This window comes from Symphalangus syndactylus, chromosome 22 (assembly GCF_028878055.3).
Source record: "Symphalangus syndactylus isolate Jambi chromosome 22, NHGRI_mSymSyn1-v2.1_pri, whole genome shotgun sequence".
NCBI lineage: Eukaryota > Metazoa > Chordata > Mammalia > Primates > Hylobatidae > Symphalangus > Symphalangus syndactylus.
In genome coordinates, this window is record NC_072444.2 from 65,344,849 (window position 1) to 65,371,547 (window position 26,699).

General features: G+C 33.9%; 1 protein-coding gene across 2 annotated transcripts in view; it reads right to left on the reverse strand.

Moving 5' to 3' along the window:
• LRP1B (LDL receptor related protein 1B) overlaps positions 1-26,699 on the reverse strand; it is a 1,943,477-nt gene that overhangs the window by 363,336 nt on the left and 1,553,442 nt on the right. For both annotated transcript variants that reach the window (XM_055261032.2, XM_063631317.1), the window contains exons 42-43: positions 19,925-20,114; positions 17,086-17,290 (exon numbers count right to left, since the gene is read on the reverse strand). In XM_055261032.2, the coding sequence (XP_055117007.1) occupies positions 17,086-17,290; positions 19,925-20,114 (395 nt within the window). The remainder of the gene's footprint in view (positions 1-17,085; positions 17,291-19,924; positions 20,115-26,699) is intronic.

Below are 26,699 nucleotides of genomic sequence, written 5' to 3' on the forward strand. Positions count from 1 at the left end.
TGTTAGTTTTCTTATGTGTAAAACTTACAAAAAACACATTATAACCTGCTCAAGAACAATACAAAAAATAAGAAATTCAGAGAAGAGAAAAGTTAACGTAAGCTATTTGAGAATTTTATAAATTCAAACATGAAACTTTTAAATCTCCTACTTTTCCTTTTATCTGCTGAATTATTTCACCAAAGGAAATATTTTTAAGCTTATTTGTATGCTTCTCCCTTTGTTCAGTTTGTAAGCAAAGTTAAAGTTAATCTGGAAGAAATGTGCTCATATATATATTATATATACATGAGCAGATACATATATATAATATATATATGAGCAGAATGGCTTTAGTTAGCTATCTGTTATTTTAATCTTTGTAAATGAATTTATACAATGAGGCAGGTAGGAGAGGTGGCTGCTGGCCTGTTGAAAATTCGAACTGATGCCTAAAAATGGAAAGTTTCTAGGAAATGTTAAATCAATCCATCAGTATCAGTATCTCATGCTGAAGGGACACCAGTTATTTTCTGGATGAATACACTAGGTGCCCTGGATACTGACCATTATTCTTCCTCAAAAACACATCTCTTTTCAGACAGTCTGGCTTCAGTAGTACTTTAATTTGCAAGACTAACCAAGCTGAACCATCACTGAAATGTATGTGGACTTAAATCAAAGGAATTGTGTAAGAAATAAACACCATTAAGCCTACTGCAATATCATTCCTATCTTACTGGATAGGAATATTAGTTACCCTGAATAGCTGAGGCCTTCAAAATAGCTAAACTTTGATTTTGGCCTTTTCTTTTCTTTTTTTTAAGCTCTTTTTTTTTTTTTTTTTTCATTTTATTCAGAGCATCCTTTTTATAATTGCTCTTTTAGTTTATTTACTTATATACTCATTTCTTCAGTGAATTTTGCTGAACATAGCAATGCATCAGACTTTGGGTATATTGCTTTTGGAGATACAAAGATGAAAAACAAATTGCCCTTCTTTAGATGTTATTATTCCTACAAAAGAGGAAATGAGGCGATTTATAATTAATTCTATAGATATCATTCATGTTTATACAAATGTGTATGTGTGCAGTGAACGTAGTTACACAATTTTAAACTTGGTTTATTTTTTAAATTTCATAATTCAAGGGGGGATTTACAAGAATTAACATTTTAACCCCTCAAAATATATCCTATGAGGCATAAACTATTAGTCATATTCTACAGCAGAAATTAAGGTGTAGAAGGATTAAGAAATGTCCTCAGTTTACTAAACAATGGGTCTTATATCTAAGTTTCAAATTCATGTCTAAACAATCTAAGTTTATTAATTTCTCCCAAATCGTACTGCTTCCTGAAAAGCAGTATGTTCTATTTTACTACCAAGACTGCCTCCATGTCTAAAATATTCAAGATGTGGCACCATCTTCTTATGTATATGAATGTATTATAAAATATATACCAAATGGCTGATCTAGTTAAGTTCCACATAATCAATGGTAAAAGCATAAAAAGTTAGAGTTGGAAAATAATTTTAAGTCTAGCCCAAAATGTCAAATCTGAGATTCAAAAAGATTAAAATAATTGCTCAAGATCACACAGTTCTTTTGAACCAGTCCAACACTGAAACAATGTTATCTAACACTAATTTTAGTTTTCTTTTCACTTATTTCTTATTCTCACTTAGACACCTATATTTGGCAATGTCATATATTCATATAAACTTTATTATACTCTGTGATCACATCTACACATTATCATTACAGACAATAAAACTTAGACAACACAATCAACCATATTTATTTTCATAATCTTTATTTCTCTTAGGTGGAAAATCAGTGATTTCAATGTCTTTGGCCTGTAGCTCATGCCATATCATGTGTGTTTAATAAGTCTTTAATAACTTAATAAACAGGAATAACTCTTTAAATTCATTGGCAAGAGCCTTGTTTTACAGACTTATAGAACATAAATCAGCTTAGATCTTTAAAAGTGTCTTTAAAAAAAACACAAATAGATGTTTCCCTTTTTTTCTATTCTGAATGTCTAAAAATCTCTGAGCACCCTAACTTATGCTCCTAGAAAAATGGAGTAGATAGACATTTCTTGATTCTTATGTACAACTGAAAACTCTAGAAATTATACATAAAACAAACATAAGGAGACTATAAAAGTAGAGAGAAAAAGCAACCCAGCTGGGTATCTTGGGACCAAGAAATTCCATGGAAGTGTGTTTCCTGAGTGTCATTTTGTCTCATATAGCTCAGACTCAAATTGTATAAGCTGGCAACCCAGAAATGGCAACATACACAGAAAAAATACAAATAACAATCTGCTCTCTCTAGCTAAAAGACCAGCAAAGAACCCAGCAAGCACAGCAGAAAACTTTACTATAGCCAAACACCCCAGGAAAAAGGCTGTGACACACCCACACCGGCAAAGGTCAAGTGGGGATCCTGGGCTTCCACACACACCCGATGGTAATAAAGTGCCCTCCCCTTCTCTGCTGAGGTGGTGTCAGAAGCAGCTCACTGGAGAGTCAGGACTTCCACCACCATCCTCTAGGTGACACTGTAGAGGCCATCTAGGTAGCCTGAACTCCCACTCTTCATCCAGAAGCACAGAGGAGTCCCAATTTCATCTCTGGTGCCAACGAATGCTGAATGGGGGACTTGCCACTTTGATAGGGTAGCACCCCTCACTTTCCCCTCCCAGACCGATGTCAGGGAAAGACAGTTAAAAATAGAAGGGTTGAAAATACGGAGATACATGCAGTAAAACATGTTCAAGTTCAAACAAAATTACTCATCATACCAAGAACGAGGAAGATTTGAAAGAGACTGAAAAAATCACAACTAATAGACGCCAACACCAAGATGACAGGGGTGTAAAAATTATCTGAAAAATATTTAAAAGTAGCCATAATAAAAATTTTTTAAAAATAAAGGCTTTAAGGAAGGGATCCAGTTTCAGCTTTCTACATATGGCTAGCCAGTTTTCCCAGCACCATTTATTAAATAGGGAATCCTTTCCCCATTTCTCGTTTTTGTCAGGTTTGTCCAAGATCAGATAGTTGTAGATATGCGGCATCATTTCTGAGGGCTCTGTTCTGTTCCATTGATCTATATCTCTGTTGTGGTACCAGTACCATGCTGTTTTGGTTACTGTAGCCTTGTAGTATAGTTTGAAGTCAGGTAGCGTGATGCCTCCAGCTTTGTTCTTTTGGCTTAGGATTGACTTGGCAACGCGGGCTCTTTTTTGGTTCCATATGAACTTTAAAGTATTTTTTTCCAATTCTGTGAAGAAAGTCATTGGTAGCTTGATGGGGATGGCATTGAATCTATAAATTACTTTGGGCAGTATGGCCATTTTCACGATATTGATTCTTCCAACCCATGAGCATGGAATGTTCTTCCATTTGTTTGTATCCTCTTTTATTTCATTGAGCAGTGGTTTGTAGTTCTTCCTTACACCTTATACAAAAATTAATTCAAGATGGATTAAAGACTTAAATGTTAGACCTAAAACCATTAAAATCCTACAAGAAAACTTAGGCAATACCATTCAGGCCATAGGCGTGGGCAAGGACTTCATGTCTAAAACACCAAAAGCAATGGCAACAAAAGCCAAAATTGACAAATGGGATCTCATTAAACTAAAGAGCTTCTGCACAGCAAAAGAAACTACCATCAGAGTGAACAGGCAACCTACAGAATGGGAGAAAATTTTTGCAACCTACTCATCTGACAAAGGGCTAATATCCAGAATCTACAATGAACTCAAACAAATTTACAAGAAAAAAAACAAACAACCCCATCAAAAAGTGGGCAAAGGACATGAACAGACACTTCTCAAAAGAAGACATTTATGCAGCCAAAAAACACATGAAGAAATGCTCATCATCACTGGCCATCAGAGAAATGCAAATCAAAACCACAGTGAGATACCATCTCACACCAGTTAGAACAGCCATCATTAAAAAAGCAGGAAACAACAGGTGCTGGAGAGGATGTGGAGAAATAGGAACACTTTTACACTGTTGGTGGGACTGTAAACTAGTTCAACCATTGTGGAAGTCAGTGTGGTGATTCCTCAGGGATCTAGAACTAGAAATACCATTTGACCCAGCCATCCCATTACTGGGTATATACCCAAAGGTCTATAAATCATGCTGCTATAAAGACACATGCACACGTATGTTTATTGCGGCACTATTCACAATAGCAAAGAGTTGGAACCAACCCAAATGTCCAACAACGATAGACTGGATTAAGAAAATGTGGCACATATACACCATGGAATACTATGCAGCCATAAAAAATGATGAGTTCGTGTCCTTTGTAGGGACATGGATGAAACTGGAAAACATCATTCTCAGTAAACTATCGCAAGGACAAAAAACCAAACACCGCATGTTCTCACTCATAGGTGGGAATTGAACAATGAGAACTCATGGACACAGGAAGGGGAACATCACATTCCGGGGACTGGTGTGGGGTGGGGGGAGGGGGGAGGGACAGCATTAGGAGATATACCTAATGCTAAATGACGAGTTAATGGGTGCAGGAAATCAACATGGCACATGGATACATATGTAACAAACCTGCACATTGTGCACATGTACCCTAAAACCTAAAGTATAATAAATAAATAAATAAATAAAAAATAAAGGCTTTAGGAAAGAAATGGAAAATCTCAGTTAAAAAAGAAATAGAAGAAAGAAACCGGAACAAAATGGAAATTTTAGAACTGAACGTAAAATAAATAAAAAGCTCAGTGAATAAACTCAACGGCAGAATGGAGGAAATGGAAGATGTGTCAGTAAACTAAAAAGTAGAATAATAGAAAATAGCCAGTCACAACAGCAAAGAAAAAGCAGAAAGAAAGAAAACTGAACGAAGCTCCAGTGACCTGTGAGACTATAATAAAAGACCTAACATTCATGTGAAAGAGTCCTACAAGGAGAGGAGGAAGTGTGGGGCTAAAAAGGACTTGAAAAAATCAAGGCTGAAAACCACCAATCTGACAAGAGATATATACCCATAGATTCGAGAAGCAGAGTAAAGCCCAGAGACTATAAACCCAAGACGCATCATAATTTAACTTCTGAAATTGTCATTTGTGACAACATGGGTGAACCTGAAGTACATTATGCTAAATGAAATGATCCAGGCACAGAAAGACAAATACTTCATGAGCTCACACGTGTTATCTAAAAAGACTCTTATTAGTAGAGAGTAGAATAGTAGCTACCAAAGGCTGGAGTGAAGGTGGGATGGGGAATAAGATGTTGGTCAAAGAGTACAAATTTCCAGTTAGACATGAGAAATTAACTTTGGAGATAAATAGCACAAAAATTAGTAAGTACACGGGTGAGGTGATTAATATGTTAATTAGCTTGACGAATCGTTCCACAATATATACATATATCAAAACATCACCTTGTACTCCTGAGATATAAACAATTATTATTTGCTGGTTAAAAATAAAAATAAACTTCTGAAAACTAGAGACAAGAAACAAATCTTAATAGCAGCGAGGGGAAAATGACATGCTACATAGAAGAAAACAATTTTAATAATAATAGATTTCTCATCAGAAATCAAAGAGAACAGAAAGAAGTGGTCCAATATTTTTCAAATATGAAATGAAAACTGTCAACCCAGTAACTTATGCCAAGTGAAAATATCAGAAATAAAGGGAACATCAAAACAGTCTCAGATGAAAGGAAATTAAGATAATTTGCCACAACAGATGGCAAAGGATGGACAAAAGGAATTTTCGAAAGCAATAGGGAAGCAAGCAATTAAAGAAGAAACCTGTGAACATCAAGAAAAAAGAAAGAAGACCGTGAGCAAAAATACGGGTACATAAAAGTAGGCTTTCCTTTTTTTTTTTTTTTTCTGAGACGGAGTCTCGCTCTGTCGCCCAGGCTGGAGTGCAGTGGCGCGATCTCCGCTCACTGCAAGCTCCGCCTCCCGGGTTCAAACCATTCTCCTGCCTCAGCCTCTCCGAGTAGCTGGGACTACAGGTGCCCGCCACCACGCCCGGCTAATTTTTTGTATTTTTAGTAGAGACGGGGTTTCACCGTGGTCTCGATCTCCTGACCTCGTGATCCGCCCACCTCGGCCTCCCAAAGTGCTGGGATTACAAGCGTGAGCCACCGCGCCCGGCCGGCTTTCCTTATACTGAGTTTTCTAAGTTGTCTGATGATTGAAGCAAAAAAAATCTAACACTGTTGTGTGCAGAGTGAATCTTTAAGATAATTATATCACAAACAGGGGAGGCTAAAGAAACATAAAGGGACGTAAAATTTCTATGCTTCGCTTTACTGGTTAAATGGTGATGCTTGTAGACTGGTAAGTAATGAATATATACTGCAGTACCTAAAGCAACTGCTAAAAAAGTTAGACAGAGAATATACCTGAAAACACTATAGATATACCAGAGACATTTTGTAGATGTGATAGATTATTCTAAAACTTATTCAAAATGGCAAATAAAATAAAATAACTTTGAAAATCAAGACTCTGTGGTATTGACAGAGTGGTAAACTCATTAAATAAATGGAAAAGAACAGGGAACCCCAATATAGACACCTACTATTATGCCCAAATGATTTTTGAAAACAGTATACAAGCAATTAGAGAAAAGATGGACATCTGGCTGGGTGCAGTGGCTCACGCCTGTAATCCCAGCACTTTGGGAGGCTGAGGCGGGTGGATCACAAGGTCACGAGATCAGCCTGGCTAACACGGTGAAACCCTGTCTCTACTAAAAATACAAAAAAATTAGCTGGGCGTGGTGGCACGCGCCTGTAGTCCCAGCTACTCGGGAGGCTGAGGCAAGAGAATCACTTGAACCCAGGAGGCGGAGGTTGCAGTGAGCTGAGACTGCACCACTGCACTCCAGCCTGGGCAACAGAACAAGACTCCATCTCAAAGGAAAAAAAAAAAAAAAAAAGATGGACATCCATAGACCAAAAATGTGGACCTTGACCTAAATTTCTGACCAAATGCAAAAATAAGTTCAAAATGAATTATGAACCTAAATGTGAAATGTGAAACTGTAACATTTTTAGAAAAAAATAGAATAAAATCTTTGGAATCTAAGGCTAGGCAAAGAATTCTTAGTCTTAGCATCAAAAGCATGAACCATGAAAAAAAGATAAATTAAAAATAATCAAAGTAAATTTCGCTCAGCATAAAACTCATGTGAAAAGAATGGAAAAACAAACTACAAATTGGGGGAAAATATTTACAAACCACATAGCCAACAAAAAAGTATCATCTAGAATATATAAATAACTCATAAACTGTAAGTGGGAATGTAAAATGGTACAGTCATTCTGGAAAGCAGTTTGTCAGTTTCTTAAAAAAAACTAAACATGCCACTAACATATGACCCAGTGATTGAACTCTTAGACATTTATTACAGAGAATGAAGAATTATGTTCATTCTAGAATCAGTACACAGATATTCATGAAAGCTTCATTCATAATAGCCAAACATTAGAAACCGCCCTGATGACTTTCAACAAGTGAATAAAGATACTGTGGCTTATTCATATCATAGATACTACTTAGCAGGAAAGAGAACAGAGTAGTCATATTTGCAATAACCTGAATGAATCTCCAGAGAATTCTACTGAATGGAAAGGGTCAGTCCCTAAAGGAAATGCACTATATAATTCCATTATATAAGTTTCTTAAAGTTTCTTTATAAAGAAGTTATAAAGCTTCTTTATAAAGTTTCTATTTAAGTTTCTTAAAGTGACAAAGTTATGGAAGTGGAAAACAAATTAGTGGTTGCAGGTGATTAAGAAAGGAGTGGGAAAGAAGGAAAGCGTGCACAGCTATGCAAAAAAGCAACATGCAGGATCATTGGAATGAAGGAAATGTTCTGTATCTTGACCGCTTCAGTATCTATACCTTGGTTGTGAGATTGTACTATACTTTTCCAAGACGTAATCATTAGGGAAAACTGGGTAAAGAGTACACTTGATCCTTCTGTATTACTTTGTACAACTTCACGTGAATCTACAGTTGTCTCCAAATAAAAACATTTAATTAAAAATTCATAAGCACAAATGCATATGTCTTCCTTCACTCATTAATATTTGTTATCTGTTCTAGAAATGCACACAGGTAAAAAGAAATCACTTATAATTTCACAACCTAAAGGCTTCTATTAACAATTTTGGGAATTTTTAAATGTCTGTGTGTGTGTGCGTATATATATATGTAATATATATAATGCATATATATGTAATATATAATGTATATATGTAATATATATAATGTATATATGTAATATATATAATGTATATATGTAATATATAATGTATATATGTAATATATAATGTATATATGTATGTATATATGCATATATATGTATTTATATGTAATATATAATGTATATAAATGTGTGTGTATATATAACTATATAGATTAATGCTTTCTTCTTATAGAAACTGATTCATAGTGGCTATGGGCTGAACTGTGCCTCCTTGCAAAATTTACATGTTGAAGCCCTAACTCCCAATATGACTGTGCTTAAAGATACGACCATTAAGGAGATAATTAAGGTTAAATAAGGTCATAAGGGTGGGTTACTAATTTTATAGAATCTGTGGCCTAGATCTCTCTCTCTCTCTCCCTCTCCCCCCTGCCAGCCCCCAACCCAGTCCCCATGCACATCCAAGGGAAGGCCATGTGAGGACACAGTGAGAGGACGACCACCCATAAGCCAGGAAAAGAGACCCTCACCAGCCTGACTATGCTGGCACCCTGATGACAGAATTCTGGCCTCCAGAACTGGGAGAAAGTAAATTTCTGTTTTTTAAGCCACCCAGTCTAAGGTATTTTGTTATGGCAAACAGAGCACACTAAGACAACAGCATTCATTTTTTCATTCAAGAAATATTTTTTTGCATCTAGCCTGAGCGACAGCGTATTAAAGTGTTCACTCTATGCTTATCACTTAATGTATACTAAATCTCCCCATGGAAAAATATGTTTTACATGATAATTTTTAATGGATTAATAGAATTCATAGACTTGCCGTATTCTTTACTTTTATCACATTTCTATTTAGTCACCTCCTGTTCTAAAGATTAGAAAGTTATAAAGATCATTTTTAAATAAATTAGAAAGTTATTAAGGTCTGATTATAATTTGAATAACTATTCATGCCCAAGAATACTTAAAATATACTGAAATCAATATTGGACATAATAATCTGAATATTGAATGATGCCTCTGGAGTTCAGAAAAATGTCAAAGACAACAAAACATCCGATTTCCAGCAGCCTCTCAGAATTTAGTAGATAATGGGCTTTTTTATAATAATTGATTGCAATGTCTATCATGTAAAAGGTACTGGATATACACAGTTCTATTTATTCAGTTTGCTGATCTGTTAAAATTAAAGTCTGGAGAGGTCTTGTGCTAACAGTTAGGTACTCTGCTTCTTGTCTATTATTCAGCTGTTGACGGACCCCGCATCCCATGTATCTGGGGCATGAAAGACAGAATAGAAAGATCACTGCTGTCAAGAGAACTTTCTTCACATCTCCCTTTAAGACAATTACCCATCTTATTGGCTCTCAATCAAGGCAGTCCCATTCCTTCTATAACTTTGGAATATGTTGGCGGCATTTTTGCTTAATAGGAGTAGGGTAAGGTGGGGGTGATAGCTATGTAGTCTAGTGGTAAAGAACCAGGAATCTGGATGCCCTGCAATACACGGGGCAGTTCTGTACAATGACTTGTCTGAGACTCTGCCCAGGTTTCAAATGTCCTGCAAGATATTCTCAAAGGTGAAAACCTACTTATAATTATCTGATCCTAGAATTTAATTCAATTTTACATATACACATAAGTATTTCAGGAGATTTAATATACACTTATTATTTTTCAGGGACCATAACTTCTATGTAAATTGAGAGATGACTTTATCTCATTTTGTATACAATGTTTTCAAGAACTCATCATCAGTTCTGAAAATCATACCACCCAAGGCAGCACTACTATCAGTATTTGAGTAGTAAAACCTACTTGATATGTATCTGCCTTCACAGCTGTCACATTCATGATGAGCCTATGCATGTGAAAATATCTGACCACTTTGTCATGTTTCCTTTGATCATTTAGTGTGTATTGGGACATGTATCATTCATTGTAAATTACTTTTTCTATATATCTCCTTTACATTATGGTTCAGGTACTAAATTGAACTTGGAAAAGTTATTTATGAAGGCAGATATAATATAAAGTTTTATTAGAACAGAAATAAGGATATTACATTTTTTAAACTAAAAATAAAGATCATTGGCTCTAATAGAGAGTTAAGAACCATAATTGGCATTAAATATTAGACATAGGAACATTAGAAATTAATTTACCTTTTCTGGGCCTGTTTCATAATCTGTGAAATAATACTGGTTTATTCCAGTTAATGGTGGAAAGGTTTTCAGTTCACTGAAATGGATGCTTACACTTTAATTTTTAAATCAAATATTTCCTCTTTTTTTTTTTTTTTTTTTTTTTTAGAAGTTGAAACTCATCATCCTGCTTTTCTTTGGTGATAGCAAATGGTTTTGACTTGGGTAAGCATTTCAAACTCACGTTGTGAGAAAATTCAATTTTCTGGGCATCAAAACTTATTCTGTAAGTTTCAGAGTTCAGGTCCTTGAACGTCATTAAAACTATATTATCAAAAAGCGAAGACAGCAAAGATATATAGATAGGAAAGATAGAAGTTAGGTAAATATATAGATGCATATAGATGATAGGTTGATGCCTTGATTTATTTATGGAATAAAACAACTGATTTTAAAAGTAGAAAGATAGAGAGACCCCATCTCTACTCAAAGTAAAAAATTAGCCAAGTGTGGTGGCGCATGCTTGTAGTCCCAACTACCTAGGAGGCCAAGGTGGGAGGATCATTTGAGCCCAGGGTTAGAGGCTACAGTGAGCGTTGATCACAACACTGCACTCCAGCCTGGATGACAAAGTGAGATCCTGACACACACACACACACACACACACACAAAGTAGAAAGGAAATATTTAGTGCCATAAAAAGATAAAATATCTCATTACCTTGTGATTGTTCTTGTAATTAAAACTATTTATTTAACTTGCTCTCCTATTCTTACTTAAAAGAGTTCATGTAATCAGACCGTGTTTATTTAGGGGTCAAGTTAGTCATAAAAATCCTTTTCATTCTAAAGATAAGTCACAAGACTTAAGATTTCTTCCTGGGAATATATTCTGAAAACAATTTTGGATTCAGTTTTTAAAAGAATGTCAGTGGTAAGAAACATGAGCAACTGCAATTTCTAGGAACATAAATATGTCTTTTTGAAAGGTTTGTATCATGCAGGTAGCAGATACTTTCCAAGAAATGATTAACACTTACAGGGTAACTGCAGGGAGATAGGTTGTAATCATGCTGTCTTAGCCCCTGTCAACATCAGTTATTGTTTCAGCTACTGGAACAAACAGAGGTGATAGATACAAAACAGAAAAAATTAAAAAGAAACATTACAGAATTATTTTCTGGATTTTTTTGCCTTAATAACTAAATTTCCCAAAAACATTCAGTTTCCTATCACTGAATAAAGAATGCATTCCTCGATATTTAGGTAGAAACACCACATAAGTTAATGTGGTATTAAAATCAGGAAAACCCAGCCAATCATATTATTTTTATCAATGCAAGTCAAAATTAAACTGTGCGGACTGGTGTTTTATTGTGACCACACTCTAAGATAAAATAGAATAATAAAACTCAACATTCAGTTTGATAGAAAAAACTAATGGGTTTATTAAACTTCGGATTAAAAAAATCAAAAAATAAAAATGTATTTTAAAAAACACTTTTTTTGATTTATTTTTGCTGTTTGAAAGGATCTGTTTCTCTGGTCTACTGATAAGCAATGGGTTATATAATATTTCTATGATAAACTAAGTGAGTCGTAAATAGTGTATCAGCATTTTTCAAATCTTTACAAACACATGCCCATGACACATCATGTTAATTTTTTTTTTTTTTTTCTTTTGAGACAAAGTCTCACTCCATTGCCAGGCTGGAGTGCAGTGACATGATGTCAGCTTACTGCAACCTCCACCTCCTGGGTTCAAGCGATTCTCCTGCCTCAGCCTCCCGAGTAACTGGGACTACAGGCACATGCCACCACGCCCAGCTAATTTTTTTGTATTTTTAGTAGAAATGGGGTTTCACCATCTTGGTCAGGCTGGTCTGGAACTCCCGACCTCAGGTGATCCGCTTGCCTCAGCCTCCCAAAGTGCTGGGATAAGAGGCATGAGTCACCGCGCCTGGCCCATGTTAAAAAATTAAAACAAAGAAGCAAAAAAAAAAATCTGTTTTCTGATCAGAACAAAGCTACATGCTGTTTTCCATTCAGAATATTCATAATGGTCTTGAGCATATTAAAAGCTTTAAGATGTAATGCAATGACTAAGCCTATCAGACTTCGTTTAAAACACAGTTTTGAAAATTTACTTGACTACGGTCTAATTCCTATAGATATTCAAAAGAAGGCACACTTTTCCAACAGGCTTTGGAAGACCCACGGCATCATACTGCGTTCGAGGGCACACAAGGTCTAAATTTACAAGACTCTCTCCAACACTTTAAAATCCATTAACTTAAATATAGGTTACTTCTTTCTCACTAAAGATACACTGTATCTAATATTCCAGATTATGATGTCTAGCTTCTTTCTAATCTGTTCACTCCCCTGGGGATATCTGATCTCCCTACTCTTGAGATTGCCTTCTGCTATCACTTGCTTTATCCAAAGTTAGATAATATGCCATTATGCAAAATAAATGTTCCCTTCTGTAACTGTCACTTTTCTAGCACTCCTTTTTATTGTATTGCTTCAGCATTTTTTGACATTATACAATGAACGATGTTTTGCGTCTCTTCTTATATTTCATGGTGAGTATTTTAAGTCTTTTATAGAATCCTTCAATCTTCATAACTATACTTTCTATTTCCTAAATATCATTCTTTCTAAATCTATAGCTTTTACCTGTCACACATTTCTTCAGTGCCTTTTACAGTGTACTCCAAAATATAAAAATGGAACTTATTCTGTTGTTTTGCAGCTCTACTTAAAAATAAAATATAAATTGAATATATATATGTGTATATATGTGTGTGTGTGTGTGTGTGTGTATGTATGTATATATATATATATATATATATATATATATACATATTAGTATGGTTGCCCAAAGGGAATAAAATAAGGAGTGGAAAAAAATAGGAGTGATATTTTGTTATAGCAGCTTGAATGGACTACAACAATTGACAATGCTTTCATTTCATGTAGTAAGTGGAAGTCGCCTGGTTCCTGTGAACACTGGCATGTGTTAGATTATCTGCTCTTTTCAAGGCTAACTAACAATAACAGTTGGATTTCAAGGCAAATCTAGGTACAAGCACACTAAATGATAGTGCTGTTTATAAAGGTCCCATTTATTAAAAAACACCCTGTGTATGAATTTTTGGCTTTTCAGAACAAGGAAAGATTGAGAATTAAAATATTGAGAATTATCATTAAAATGTCATGGATTTAATTCCATATCATTAATTATCTTTGAGCATATGTTTTACTTCATCAACTAGATATGGGGACAAAGAACGTTTATTTTACCTTTTTGAATTAACAATGACTTCTGCTAATTTCCACAAAATTAGAGAACATCACAATTATGTTGATTTTAGCTGTCATCTGTTTTTATACCTAAATTAATTATAAAGTATAAGAGCTTTGATTCCCACTAGTATGCATTATACCATGTGATAAACAAAATATGCACAAGTACTCCCTGAATCTAAAATAAAATTACATTTTTTAAAAAGCATAAGGATTTTAAATGACTTGGTGATGTTCATGCAATCAGTCAATACCAAATGTGAGGATTAAATTTAACATTGCATTAAAAGTATACTTTTTAAAGAAGTAAATAAACTTCCAACTTTCATTCTACTATTTATTTTGTAAAATTATCTTTTATTATTATTATTATTATACTTTAGGTTTTAGGGTACATGTGCACAATGTGCAGGTTTGTTACATATGTATCCATGTGCCATGTTGGTGTGCTGCACCCATCAACTCGTCATTTAGCATTGGGTATATCTCCTAATGCTGTCCCCCCCCACCTACCCCCACCCTACAACAGTCCCCGGAGTGTGATGTTCCCCTTCCTGTGTCCATGTGTTCTCATTGTTCAATTCCCACCTATGAGTGAGAACATGCAGTGTTTGTTTTTTGTCCTTGCCATAGTTTACTGAGAATGATGGTTTCCAGTTTCACCTATGTCCCTACAAAGGACATGAACTCATCATTTTTTATGGCTGCATAGTATTCCAATTATAGAATATGAATTTAGTAAATATTAATTTCTGAAATGAATAATAAGCATTTAGTCTTCCCCTTCCCTGATTGCACCATTTGTCACACAGCTAAGCAATGGGTATATCTAAACATGAAAGTGAAAAGAATACCAAAAGCGAAGAGAAAATTCTTATGTAACAGGCCATAGTAGAGTTGCTGTAACATCTGTCTAAGGCTTCAGAATATCTATTAAACAGTTTTAGACAGAAAGCTATAATAAAGGTCCTTGCAATGGTGTGAGGGTGCAGTAGTGATCTTCCTCTTTTAAAAGAGCTTTGATGACCCCAGCTTCAAATGATTAGCTTGTCTTGACATAATGGCGAAGACTATGTAAATAGTATTTCAAAAAGATTACGCAGAAGCTCTATGTCTCTATTAGAGAGCAGTTTTAAAGGGGATAATGTGTCACTTAGAGTTGTATTCTCTTCTCCATTTTCTTCCCTATCCATTTTACTAATGTTCTTAAAATGTGTATCAAAGTAATGTGATGTATGCTGACAAGTTGAGTAAATCTACTTGGTTTACTATGTAAATCAGCAGAACTTCAAATTTTACTAGGCATACTTTCATATTCAGTAATGAATTGAAGTATTTAGTGCAAAGTGTTTATGGGTAACATATTAAAGATACGTGAGGAAGAAGGAGAGAACAAATGTATTGCTAATTGCAAGGCGTGAGGAAGTGGCCATGTTTTGTACACTTAGTTAGGTCCTTTTTAAGTGTTTTCAAATTTAGCATGATGGTTTGCACAGGTGCTGAAGTGAGATCACCAGGGATAGAATCATCTTCCTGCCACGTATGTGGCTAGGTGTTCCCGAACAAGTACTAAACTTCTTTGTGCCTCATTTTCTTCATCTGTAAATGGGGATCATCATAATAATGCCTACTACGGGGAGGGCTATAACAACATGAAATATAAAGTGCTTAGCACAGTATCTAGAACACCATTAGCAATCAGTGATTTAGCCAGTAGGGTGATTAGTAAATTGATACAGTCTGAAGTCTTAATAAATCTGTACAAAGTCTTTAAAATAGTCCATAAATAGTCCCTAAATTAACTTTTGCAAAATAATTTTTAAAATTTATTGCTCATTTTATTAACAAAAATATTAACTTTTAAAAATTAATTTGAATTCATATGAGGATAAAGATGAGGTAATCTAGATGCATGTAAGAATGCAGTAAACACTGAAATAGTTTTCTAACTTTGGGGCCCAATCAGAAATCATCCTCTCTTGGACAGGGATGGAAAATGATGAATTGCAATTAAACAAAGCACATATTTTAAATGTCAGAACAAATCCTTTAAATTATGTTGTGGTATCTTATTACTGGACCACTTACTGTAGTTCTAATTACCATACATAAGAATAAATGGGTGGGGAAGTGCAAAATAGGTATGTACAAAAATCAATTGAGGAGAATGAGTTATAAACTCATTTTTTTTTAGTATCATGACATAATAAAAAATAACACCACATTCAGGACAATGATTTACCTGTCTTTTCAAAAGCATTATATACTAGGTTTATTTAGAATTTCTATGCTGTATTCTGAGTCATATACTTTTGCATTATATCTTCATAATTGCCCTGAAAGAGAATTTGCATGTCAGAAATCTAAAGTTTATAAAGGCTAAATAATTTGCCTAAGGTCAATTCAATATTCAACTGAATTAAACAGTGTGCTTAGCCTTAGAGAATTTGTTCTATATGTATAGCATTTGCTGATTTCTTGCCTGTTTCTGTAAATAAAACTTTATTCGAATACTGTCAGGTCTATTTATTTACATATTCTCTATGTCTGCGTTAGTGCCATGAAACACTGTAGTTTTAATAGAGATCACATGGTCCATGAGGCTTCAAATATTTACTATCTGGCCCTTTAAGAAAAAAATTGTGTTACATTCCAGACCTTCTTCAATGCAGTGGAGGCATGAGGAGCCTGAGGATCATTTTGTCCTTCAGGCCTGTACGGTGGTAGGGACATGGGTCCAGATTTCTCTAGCGGTGTAGCCACCCAGATCTAACCACTGAGCTTTCCAGTCGCCAAGGTAGCTACTCCTCACAGGACAAGGGGGCGCCCCAGCATCTCACCATTCTTCAGGCCCTAAATACCTGCTGTAAGTGCTCTCAAGGGATAGCATAGCAACTCTTCCACTAACATTTCATTTTGAACCCAGAGAAAGAGAGTCCAGTGATTAGAATAGATTTGACCCATTCTCCTCTCTTCAGAGCTTCTTAGGTTGCTTTAAGGACACAAACACAGAGGATCATTTCATTCTTTTCTGATTTTCTTTTATCCTGGGACAATTAATCAATTTCATTTCACATTTTTAAAAGCTATACGTAACAATGAAGCGTATGCAAATCACTCTAACAATTCCAGCTCAATGAATAACTAGAAGGAAATTAGTTACTATTGCTCCAGAAAAAGTTTATGTGTTGAGCTGTCTCTATGGCAGCAAATGCATTTGAAAGAAGTTTTCAAAATACTATCCACAATTTTCTTTTGTGTGTGATCGATTAGTTATTCAATTGGATTATTTCAATCAATTGGCTATTTTGATTCCTTGATATGCGCATTTTAGGAGAGTATAAATCATGTGTGTTTTAAATATATCATTGTATAACTCTATAACCAAGAAATTCCTGATTAACTTACGTGTCTCTGGGATCCATCGTATTCACACCTTTCAATTTTTCCTAGACTGCCATCTGAGAAATACAACTTCTCTGCACGGTAGTCGATAGTGAGTCCATTTGGAGTGAGTATGTCTGTACTGACCACCACTTGAGCATTTTTCCCAGTCAGAGTAGATCTCATGATACTTGGATGTTGTTCATTCCAGTTGGTCCAAAACATTAAACTAATTAAAATGAAAATTATGACTATAAATTGAACTTCTCATCAAGAGTAAAAATACTAATAGAAACATGGCAATACCAAGCTATGTAAAAAGAAGCAGAATTATTTACCTCATATTCTATCTTTAACAAAGTCTAGGTAATAAAAGGAGATATGCATATTATATTTGCATGTTAATTTTCCCCAGGTTCTTAAATGAAACCTAGAACCTACTTCTAAAAAATAATTATCCTGTGTATTCCTTCAAATGATAATTTAGTTAACTGGTTAGATGCATAATGAGGATTTATTTTTATCAAGGACAAAACAGTGATCTTAAGTTTGTTTTCCACAAACTGCAGATATACCCTAACTTATTACCACATTTCAGCTGATGCAGTATAATCATTCTTATCCTAAATATACATATCTGTTTTAATTCAAAATAAAAATCTTCTTCCCCTTCCAATTTTCCTTTTTAAATTCTGCATTCTCTTTTGTATATATTTTGGAGAAAGAAAATTACTAAACTGTTTTTTATATTTCTCTTTTTCTCTCTTAGTGTAATTTTTCTATAAATTACAATATCATTTTCTAAAACTCTAGGAGTGACTCTTAAATCCTTCAGCATAGTATCTGTTCTCTATGGATTCCCATGTATAACCATTTAAAAGCAGTTTAGCATTACAGCCAACAAAGTTATTCAATATGTGGTTTTGAGTATTCTATGACACTTATTACCAAATAATTTTCAAATTCACAACAAGGGATAGCATAGCAAGTATTCAATTTTCATTGTTGGTAACCTTACTTATAAATTGTGACATTTAAAATAAAAAATAGTGAATTAAAACATTGTAAAAGTTATGCATAGAATGTAAAGTATTAAACTCATAATTTATTTACAATATTTTCCTAGATTGTAGGCTTTATAATAAGAGAATTTTAGAAGTATTAGTGTTCCTTTCATTTCCCCCCCTTCATTTCACAGGTGAGAAAACAGAATGGCCCAGAGAGCTTAAGTAATTAAAGTTTTCACAAATAATTAGTAACTGAGCCAAATTTTAAACTTAAAGAGCCTAACTTTGATTTGTAATTTGGGATTTCATTTAAAAATATCTGTTAATCTATTAAAAACAATGGTGGTTTGAAGGTGTCATTTACATATATGATGATAAATTGCCTTTTTTATACTTTAATTAGAAATAATTATCAAATTGAAGTATTTTATGTGTTCAATTTTAATTTACAGTTCACCATATGCAAGGTGAAAAGTGTAAATGTTAACCTATGTAATAAATAATTACAGGATAAAACTTACTAGTTAAAACTCATCATATATAATATCATGAGTGATCACTTTATTTTTATTTCAAAACTGACTTATAAATTCCTTTGCCCAACTCTTTTACTCCTACTGTGGGACATTTATTATTGTCCTGAGATTCTTTTGGTGATGTGTTGGGGTAAATGCAGCTGAGCCAGCAAACCGTATCCTAATAGGACAGAGGTGGGAGCAGTCTCCCAAGCTCCATGAGTCATTACATTGCTCAACCTTAAGAATTTTCACGTATAAGATGATGTTCAATTAAGTGAATTAAATCTGATCTCACTTTTAGCTCTATAAAAGGGTTCAGATTTACAACTATTTTCACACTGACCAATTTCTGTTATTTAGTCCTTTCTTCTGATAAGTGTTCAGGGTCAGTGATTATCTCTCATTGCTTTTTATTCTTCAATCTTGTTTTTTTTTAATCACACCTAAAATGAACTCTTCTAGCTCTTCTAGTTTTGCTCAGGGAAGGCCAGATTGGTCTCATTTTTGTTTATTTGTTTCATTTAAAAATAAAAAGGATTTTCTTATAGTTAACAAACAACTTTACCATATTGCATATGAGAGTGAAAGTCCATAGATAGATATTTTTTTGTCCCTTACCTGTGCTTTGTTCTTCAGGTTTTTTGTTCTTCAGGTTTTTTTTTTTTTTTTTTTTTTTTTTTTTTACACAACTGCTTTCTTTAAGACATCCCCCAAAACACAATTTTTCTTTGTTTTTATTCACTGAGTATATTTTATATCCAGAGCATTTTCTTTTGTCCTGAATTTTTTCAAGCATTATTTTAGCTGTCTGTACAATATATCATCAAACAGCTGTAGACTACTTAGACTATTATCAAGCACCTAGTGCTGAAAAAATAGCTGCACACAAAGATTTTTGTATGGTTGCAGTTTGCTTTCTTTTGTATTTCAGTTTGGGAGATCTCCAGATGCTATAATTACTTGATTAAAATGCAAAGAAAAAAAAAACAACTCTTAGTCTTCCGTGTATGTTAAATTTTTTAAATTTATGGTTCCAATCAGCTATGCATTAAAGTCTTCTTCATAGGCCTTTTCTAGCATAGTATTGTCTCTATTTTGCCTTTAATTATTTAAATTTGCTTTTACTGGATGTCTCAGGAAGCTGAAGCCTGGCATTTAAAGGGACCAGATTTTTCACATTTATAATGCTCTTACATAAAAAAAGTTTTATGAATTGTGAAAATAAAACTTCAAATAAAAACTTTATTTTTAAAGTTAATTCTTCTTAAAATTAACAGAACTCTGATATTCTTTTGACTTATAACTATAATGAAGAAATAAAACTATACTGTTTCTTACTTTTGACATTCATCCAAGGCTAGCACATGTGGGTGGTCATCTTCTGACATGGTAATGACAGCTTCCCTGTCAAATGCTCCAGGCCGAGTCTGGTCCACAGTGTGTCTGGTGATGGATGAGGTGGTAGAGCTTGTCCAGTACAATGTATCCCAGGCTCTGTGATAGGCAAGTCCTTCCACAGAACCCACATCTAGTGGAGGAAGAAAAAGAAAAAATACATACTTTTATTTACAAAAAAAATGACTTCTGGACAGAAAAAGCATTTAAGATATACATGTATACCTGTTATTTCATCAACCATTTCTCCACAAAATCTCCAAAATAAAAATGTAGTCATTGTGATACCTACAATTGACAGCTTATTATACATATATAATGGGAGCAATTTTTGCAAAAAAAGTCATTATAGACTTAATCTTCTCACAAATAAAACAAAATTAAATAATTGCCTTTCATTTTGGAAAATGGTGGCTCTCTTTCTTGTATCTTAATCAATTTTCAAAAATATCCAACGTGCAACAACTTAGAGATGTTTTTGAAAATCTTATGTCAGCAATATCACTTAGATACAATCATCATGAGTTTTCTCTTGAAACTATAGATCTGGAGATGTCCAGGAAAAGCAAGCACATCGAAAACTACAACAGTATGAGAAATCCAAAATCTAACTCCTTACTTGCAACTATCAAACAATGGTAGATAATGTTTTAATAGGTTAATGTGGCAATTTATTTGCTTCTATTCAACTAATGAGATAAAAAAAAAGCCAAGCAAGAGAAAAAGACATTGCCAGCTAAAGCATGCTTTAAATGTCAGACAAAGATAAATGATGGTACACAGATCCTAATACATAAAAGTGACAAGGTGAAAAACAAAAGTAATTATTTCTTAAAATTGTATTCCCAATCTCTAGGGTGACCTAAGTAGCTGTTTTATTTTTCATAGACATGCTTTGAGTGCATCTTTAAGTATAATCAAATTATTATACTTTTCCTACATGTTATTTGCTTTCCTCAGAATTATTATTCTGAGCATGTTTAATTTAACAAAGAATATACACACTTTTTTCAGTCATACCAAGAAATTAACATTATTACAGACACAGCATTTCCCCTGCTTTTCTCTCAAAGAATCTCTAAAAGGAACTATCCAGCTGCTATAAAAATAGGTATCTGAAAAGAGTTGTTTCCAGGTTTAAGATGAGTTAATATTTAGTTTGGGGGGATCAATAGGATTTTGTGGGAGGGCAAAACAATAATTAAAGCTTTTGAACAATTTTTTTTCGTATTTTTTATTTGTTTCTTTTTTACATACAACATGAAATATCCAATAATAATGCAATTAATGGCTATCATTTTAGTTGCCACATGCTAGAAATGATGCAAACTGCTCTTCATACATCGTTTTATTTTATGTATAAATCTATTCTGTGAAGTTTGTGTTATAATTTTCCATTTCCCAAGAAGAAAGCTGAAACTTATAGTCACAGGGCTGATAATAGTAACATAAAATTTTTACTGCCCGCCCCCCCATTCATCTGATTCCAAAAGCCTATGTTCTTAGTAGCACCACTATTTGGATATGAGTTTATAATGGTTACTACTTAACCTCAATCTATACCAACCTGAAACCCAAAGGAATGATTCATTAGTCTCAACTTGTTTGACTCTAGGATAATTGTATATCTAGTAATATACCATAAATAGTCTCCTCTCACACAGTCAACAAAGCAGTCTACAAGGTATTAATAGGGGTGATTAGTATGAAAATGTAGCCTAGAGATGATAGAAGAAAAATTATAAAACACAGTCATTGTAAAATCAGTTAAGCAAATTTTATGCGATGCACATAGTGCTCCTATTTGGAGTGAGTGGAAGAAAAGTTGATCATGGTTAAGGATGTTTAAGTCATTAATTAATAAATCACCATTGCCAGTGTATTTTTTAAACTTCCAAATCATTTCAGAAATGCAATTAACTCTATTAGCAGTATCTGTAGCATTACACGCCTTTCATCATTCACAAATAGAATGAGAAATGGCATAGCTCTGAAAATATTCAAGCCAATGAGAATAATCCATCCTGATTCTACATCTTCTCTTCCAGTAACCATGACATATCTTCCTCTTGGTAACTTTCTCTTGCCAATTCAGGAAGAAAACACTTGGTATCACCATTGAGATGTGGCAGATGTTTCTTTTCTATGGTTAACATAATTCCAGAGTTATTAGAGAAAATAATACACCTCAATATCCAGGTATAATCTGTTTTACTTTATTTTTGTAATAGATAACCAGAAATTACAGTTAATAATGATCTGTTGCTACATTTTAAAATATTTTAGTCATGTACTTCTTTCTAAAAATGATGTTTAGATCCTTATAAAAATATATTTTAATTAACAAAAAGCTGATTAAAATTATTGAAATATTTTAGTTGAGATGACATATTTCTCAATTTTGTGACTATTTATCAACAGTGAGAGGGCATGTGGCATGTGTATGTGTGTGTGTGCACACACACCTGTGTTTGAACATTGAGATTCCTAAAACAGTTGAACAGCCAGAATAGGATTTTGAATTACTGATCCTGGAAGGCAATTATATAGTTTGAAAATAAAATAAAATGCCTATCTACCCAACCAGACCTGAAATATTGAGCAGAGTAAATCAATACAGGGCTAAATTCTTGGAACTCAAGGATGTAGAATAGGCATAATTAAGAAAATATAAGAGTGCTATTTCAGCAGCTCCATACTTTTCACCCCAGCAATATATATAATATAAAATGTAATGCAAAACCAGTAAAAATCCTGTCTCCTTACCTCATGCACTTATCAAAAAAAAAAAAAAAAAGAGTTTTCTTCCCTCTTACCCACTTTTGAGCAGGGAATTGAGTTTGGCTAAGCATGAGTCAGGTCCTGACATGTTTTTGCAGAAGAAAGAAGGGGAAGTCAGCACGTCAAAAAATACAAGCCAGGCAAATAACTCTGAACCGTGGTTGTACCCTATTTCCTGGATTCTAGTTTCCATAGCCATGATAGGGAAATTGATTCTAATAGCTTGGCAGAGACATAAACCACTACTCTTGCAGCTACCCAAAGGACTTCAGTTCATAGAGTACATACTTTCATCTCATCACCACTGAAGAAGAGCAATAGCCCCGTCTTGTCTGCACATTGTCTTAAAGACAGGATAAGAGCTTACCAAATAGGAAAGGCAGTGAAGGATATTATTCATAGGGAGTCACGTCCATTAAACACTGTTAGTTATCCGACTAGGAAAACAGTCACAGATAAATCCAGTTGCAAAGTGGTTTGGATGGGTCCTCACCCAAATCTCATCTTGAATTGTAGCTGCCATAACCTCCATGTGTTGTAGGAGGGACCCAGTTGGGGGTAATTGGATCATAGTGGCAGGATTTTCCATGCTGTTCTCGTGATAGTGAAAAAGTCTCACGAAATCTAATGATTTTATAAAGAGCAGTTCCACTGCACACACTCTCTCGCCTGTCACCACGTAAGATGTGCCGTTGCTGTTCTTTCACTTTCCACCATGATTGTGAGGGCTGCCCAGTCATGTGGAACCGTGAGTCCGCTGAATTTCCTTTTCTTTATAAATTACCCAGTCTCGGGTATGTCTTTATTAGCAGCGTGAGAACAGACTAATGCACAAATTTAGCAGAAAATAACATTTATCTCAAGGACATGCTACAACTATGAAGCATCATAATGAAGTCCTCCTTGACTGTGTACTACCTTCTTACTTACTGGCTTGTTCTCCAAAGCCACAGATTATTGGTTTGTTGTTTGAAATTATATCACTAGTATAAAGCATCCAAATCTTGTTTGGAGGATCTAAGTTATTTTGACACACAGAAGCAGTCTCAATTTGCAGCCCAGGCAAAGAGCCTAAAGTAAGAACTTTCTGCACAAAATATTCCACATCTATATTAACTATGAAGTTTCCAAGGATAGAGGTCCAATTCACTATCCAGATCTGATGTTGAACTCTTTACAAATAGTACACATAACTGTGCTCTACTTTAAGCCTAACAAAATACTACTTACTGAAATTGTGTCTAAATTCTACCCTCTGTAAAAATCTTCTAAAAATTCTGTTTCTTTTATTTTCCTTCTTTTCTTTTTTCTTTCCTTTCCTTTTCTTTTTTATTTTCTTTTTCTTTTTCTTTCTTTCTTGCTTGCTTGCTTCTCTTTTTCTTTCTTTCTCTCTCTTCTTTCTTTCTCTCTCTTTCTCTCTCTTCTTTCTTTCTCGCTCTCCTTCCTTTCTGCCTGCCTGCCTCCCTTTCTTTCCTCCCTCCCTCCCTCTGTTTTTTCTTTCTTCCTTTTCTGTGAGATTCGCCATCGTTTTTCTAGTATACGGTCTCTCTCATTGCAATAAGACAACAATTTGACATGGTTGAATGACAGGCTTATTTGACAAAATTCAATAACCTTTCATTATAAAAATATTCAACAAACTAGCAATAGAACTTCCTCAACTTGACAAAAGGAATACCAAAACCCAAGGCTCGTATTATATTTAGTGGTGAGAAAACGAATGTTTTCCCTCAAAGACCAGGACCAAAGCAAGCATGTCCACTTTTGCCTTTATTCAACTAATGTTGAATAAAACTGGAGATTCTAGCAAGGGTAATTTGGGGTGGAGTAAAGAGAGAGAGAGAGAGAGACAGAGAGAGAGAGAAGGAAATAAATGGCATCCAGGTTGGAAAGAAAGAAGTAACACTATCACTATTGGCAGATGGCAAGTACTGATATATACAAAATCTTAAATAATTTAATAGAAATGTATAGTCAGGTTGCAGGTTACAAAAGCAACATACAAAAAATCATTTGTATTCTATATAAGAGCAATGAACAATCTGAAAATGAAATTTAAAAGACAATTTAATTTATAATATAATTTTAAAATAGAGAATACTTAGAAATAAATTTAGCAAAATAATTTTAAATGTTAAAACATATGCACCCAAACTACAGCACATCATTGAAAGAAACTAAGGATTTTAACAAATGGAAAGATAACAATGTTCATGGAATGGAAGGCCTAATATTATGAAGATGACAATACTATCCAAATAGATCTACAGATTTAATGCATAGAAATCCCAGCTGGCTTCTTCCCAGAAATTGGCAAGCTGAACTTAAAATGCATATGGAAATACAAGGGACCCAGAACAGCCAAAAGAATCTTAAATGAAAAAAACAAAGTTAGTGGGCTCACACTTCCTGATTTCAACATCAGTATAAAGTTTATAGTAATCAAGAGGGTTTGATTTTATTATAAGAATAGACACAGCTACGTGTACCAGAAAATTCCAATGAGAAAAAAAAAATTATCTCAAATATATAGTGCTCCCAACAATTGTATAGCCACATGTAAAAGAATGATATTTGATTCCTTCTTCATACCACACACACACTCATACACCCACACATATAACTAAAAATATACTTTAAACCTAAACGTAGATGGTAGATGATGAAACTCTTAGGATAAAAAATAGGAGGAAATCTTCATAACTTTGGGTTAAGCAAAGCCTTCTTAAACATGACACAAAAAATACAAATGAAAAAAGAAAAACAGATGTTAGATCTCATCAAAATGAAAAACTTTTATGCTTCAAAAGACAAAAAGCCAACTGACAGAATGGGAGACAATATTTGCAAGTCACTTATGTGATAATGGACTTGTATCTTGAATAAATAATGAATACTTTATACACTCAACAATAAAACAACAACTAATCCAATTAAATAATGGGCAAATAATTTGAATAAATATTTCTCCAAAGAAGATACGCAAATGACTGATGAACACATAAAAAATGCTCAACACTATTAGACATCAAAGTACCACAAATCATAATTATACTTGATATTCATCATGACGACTACAACAATAAGAAGTTTTCACAAAGATGTGGAAAGATTTGAACAAATATATATTGATGGTGGAAATGTAAAATGGAGCAGCCTCTTTGTAAAACAGTCTGTCAGTTTTACAAAATGTTAAACATAGAGTTACCAGGTGACCTAGCATTTCTACTGGTAAATATATACCCAAGAGAAATGAAAACGTACCTCCACACATACACAAATGTTCAACAAATGTTCATAGCAGCTTTATTTGTAATAACCAAAAGAAGAAACAGCCCAAATGTCAATCAGCTGATAAGTGGATGAATAAAATGTGGTACATCCACTCTTGGAATTATTCAACAATATAAAAACTGAAGCACGTATATATGCTAAACTCGACCCCCTCTCTTTACACACACACACACACACACACACACATAGATGTGTGTGTATATATATATATGTATATGTATATGTATATGTATATGTATATGTACATGTATACATGCAGGACACAACTATAGAAAATTATTTTAAAGTATGTGAATATGTAGATATGGTTTGTTATCCAGTAGAAATTTTATAGAAAATTTAAATACCTGGAAATTTCCCTTGAGACTATCTTATTAGAATGCTTCACAAATGATTAACTGGATTATTTTCCTTTTCCTAACCATTCAATCGATGAATGGGATGCAATAGATTTTAATGCAGATTGCTTACTGTGAATTAGACTACCACTAACATGATTTAAAAGCTCAGAGTCATTTTTGTTTTTCCCCACATCAGTAAATACATTAATACAATAAAATTATTATCTAAAATAAAATAATAATTTTTTCCACCAGTCTAATTTACTAAAAATTAAACAAATTAAAAATCTACACTGTAATCT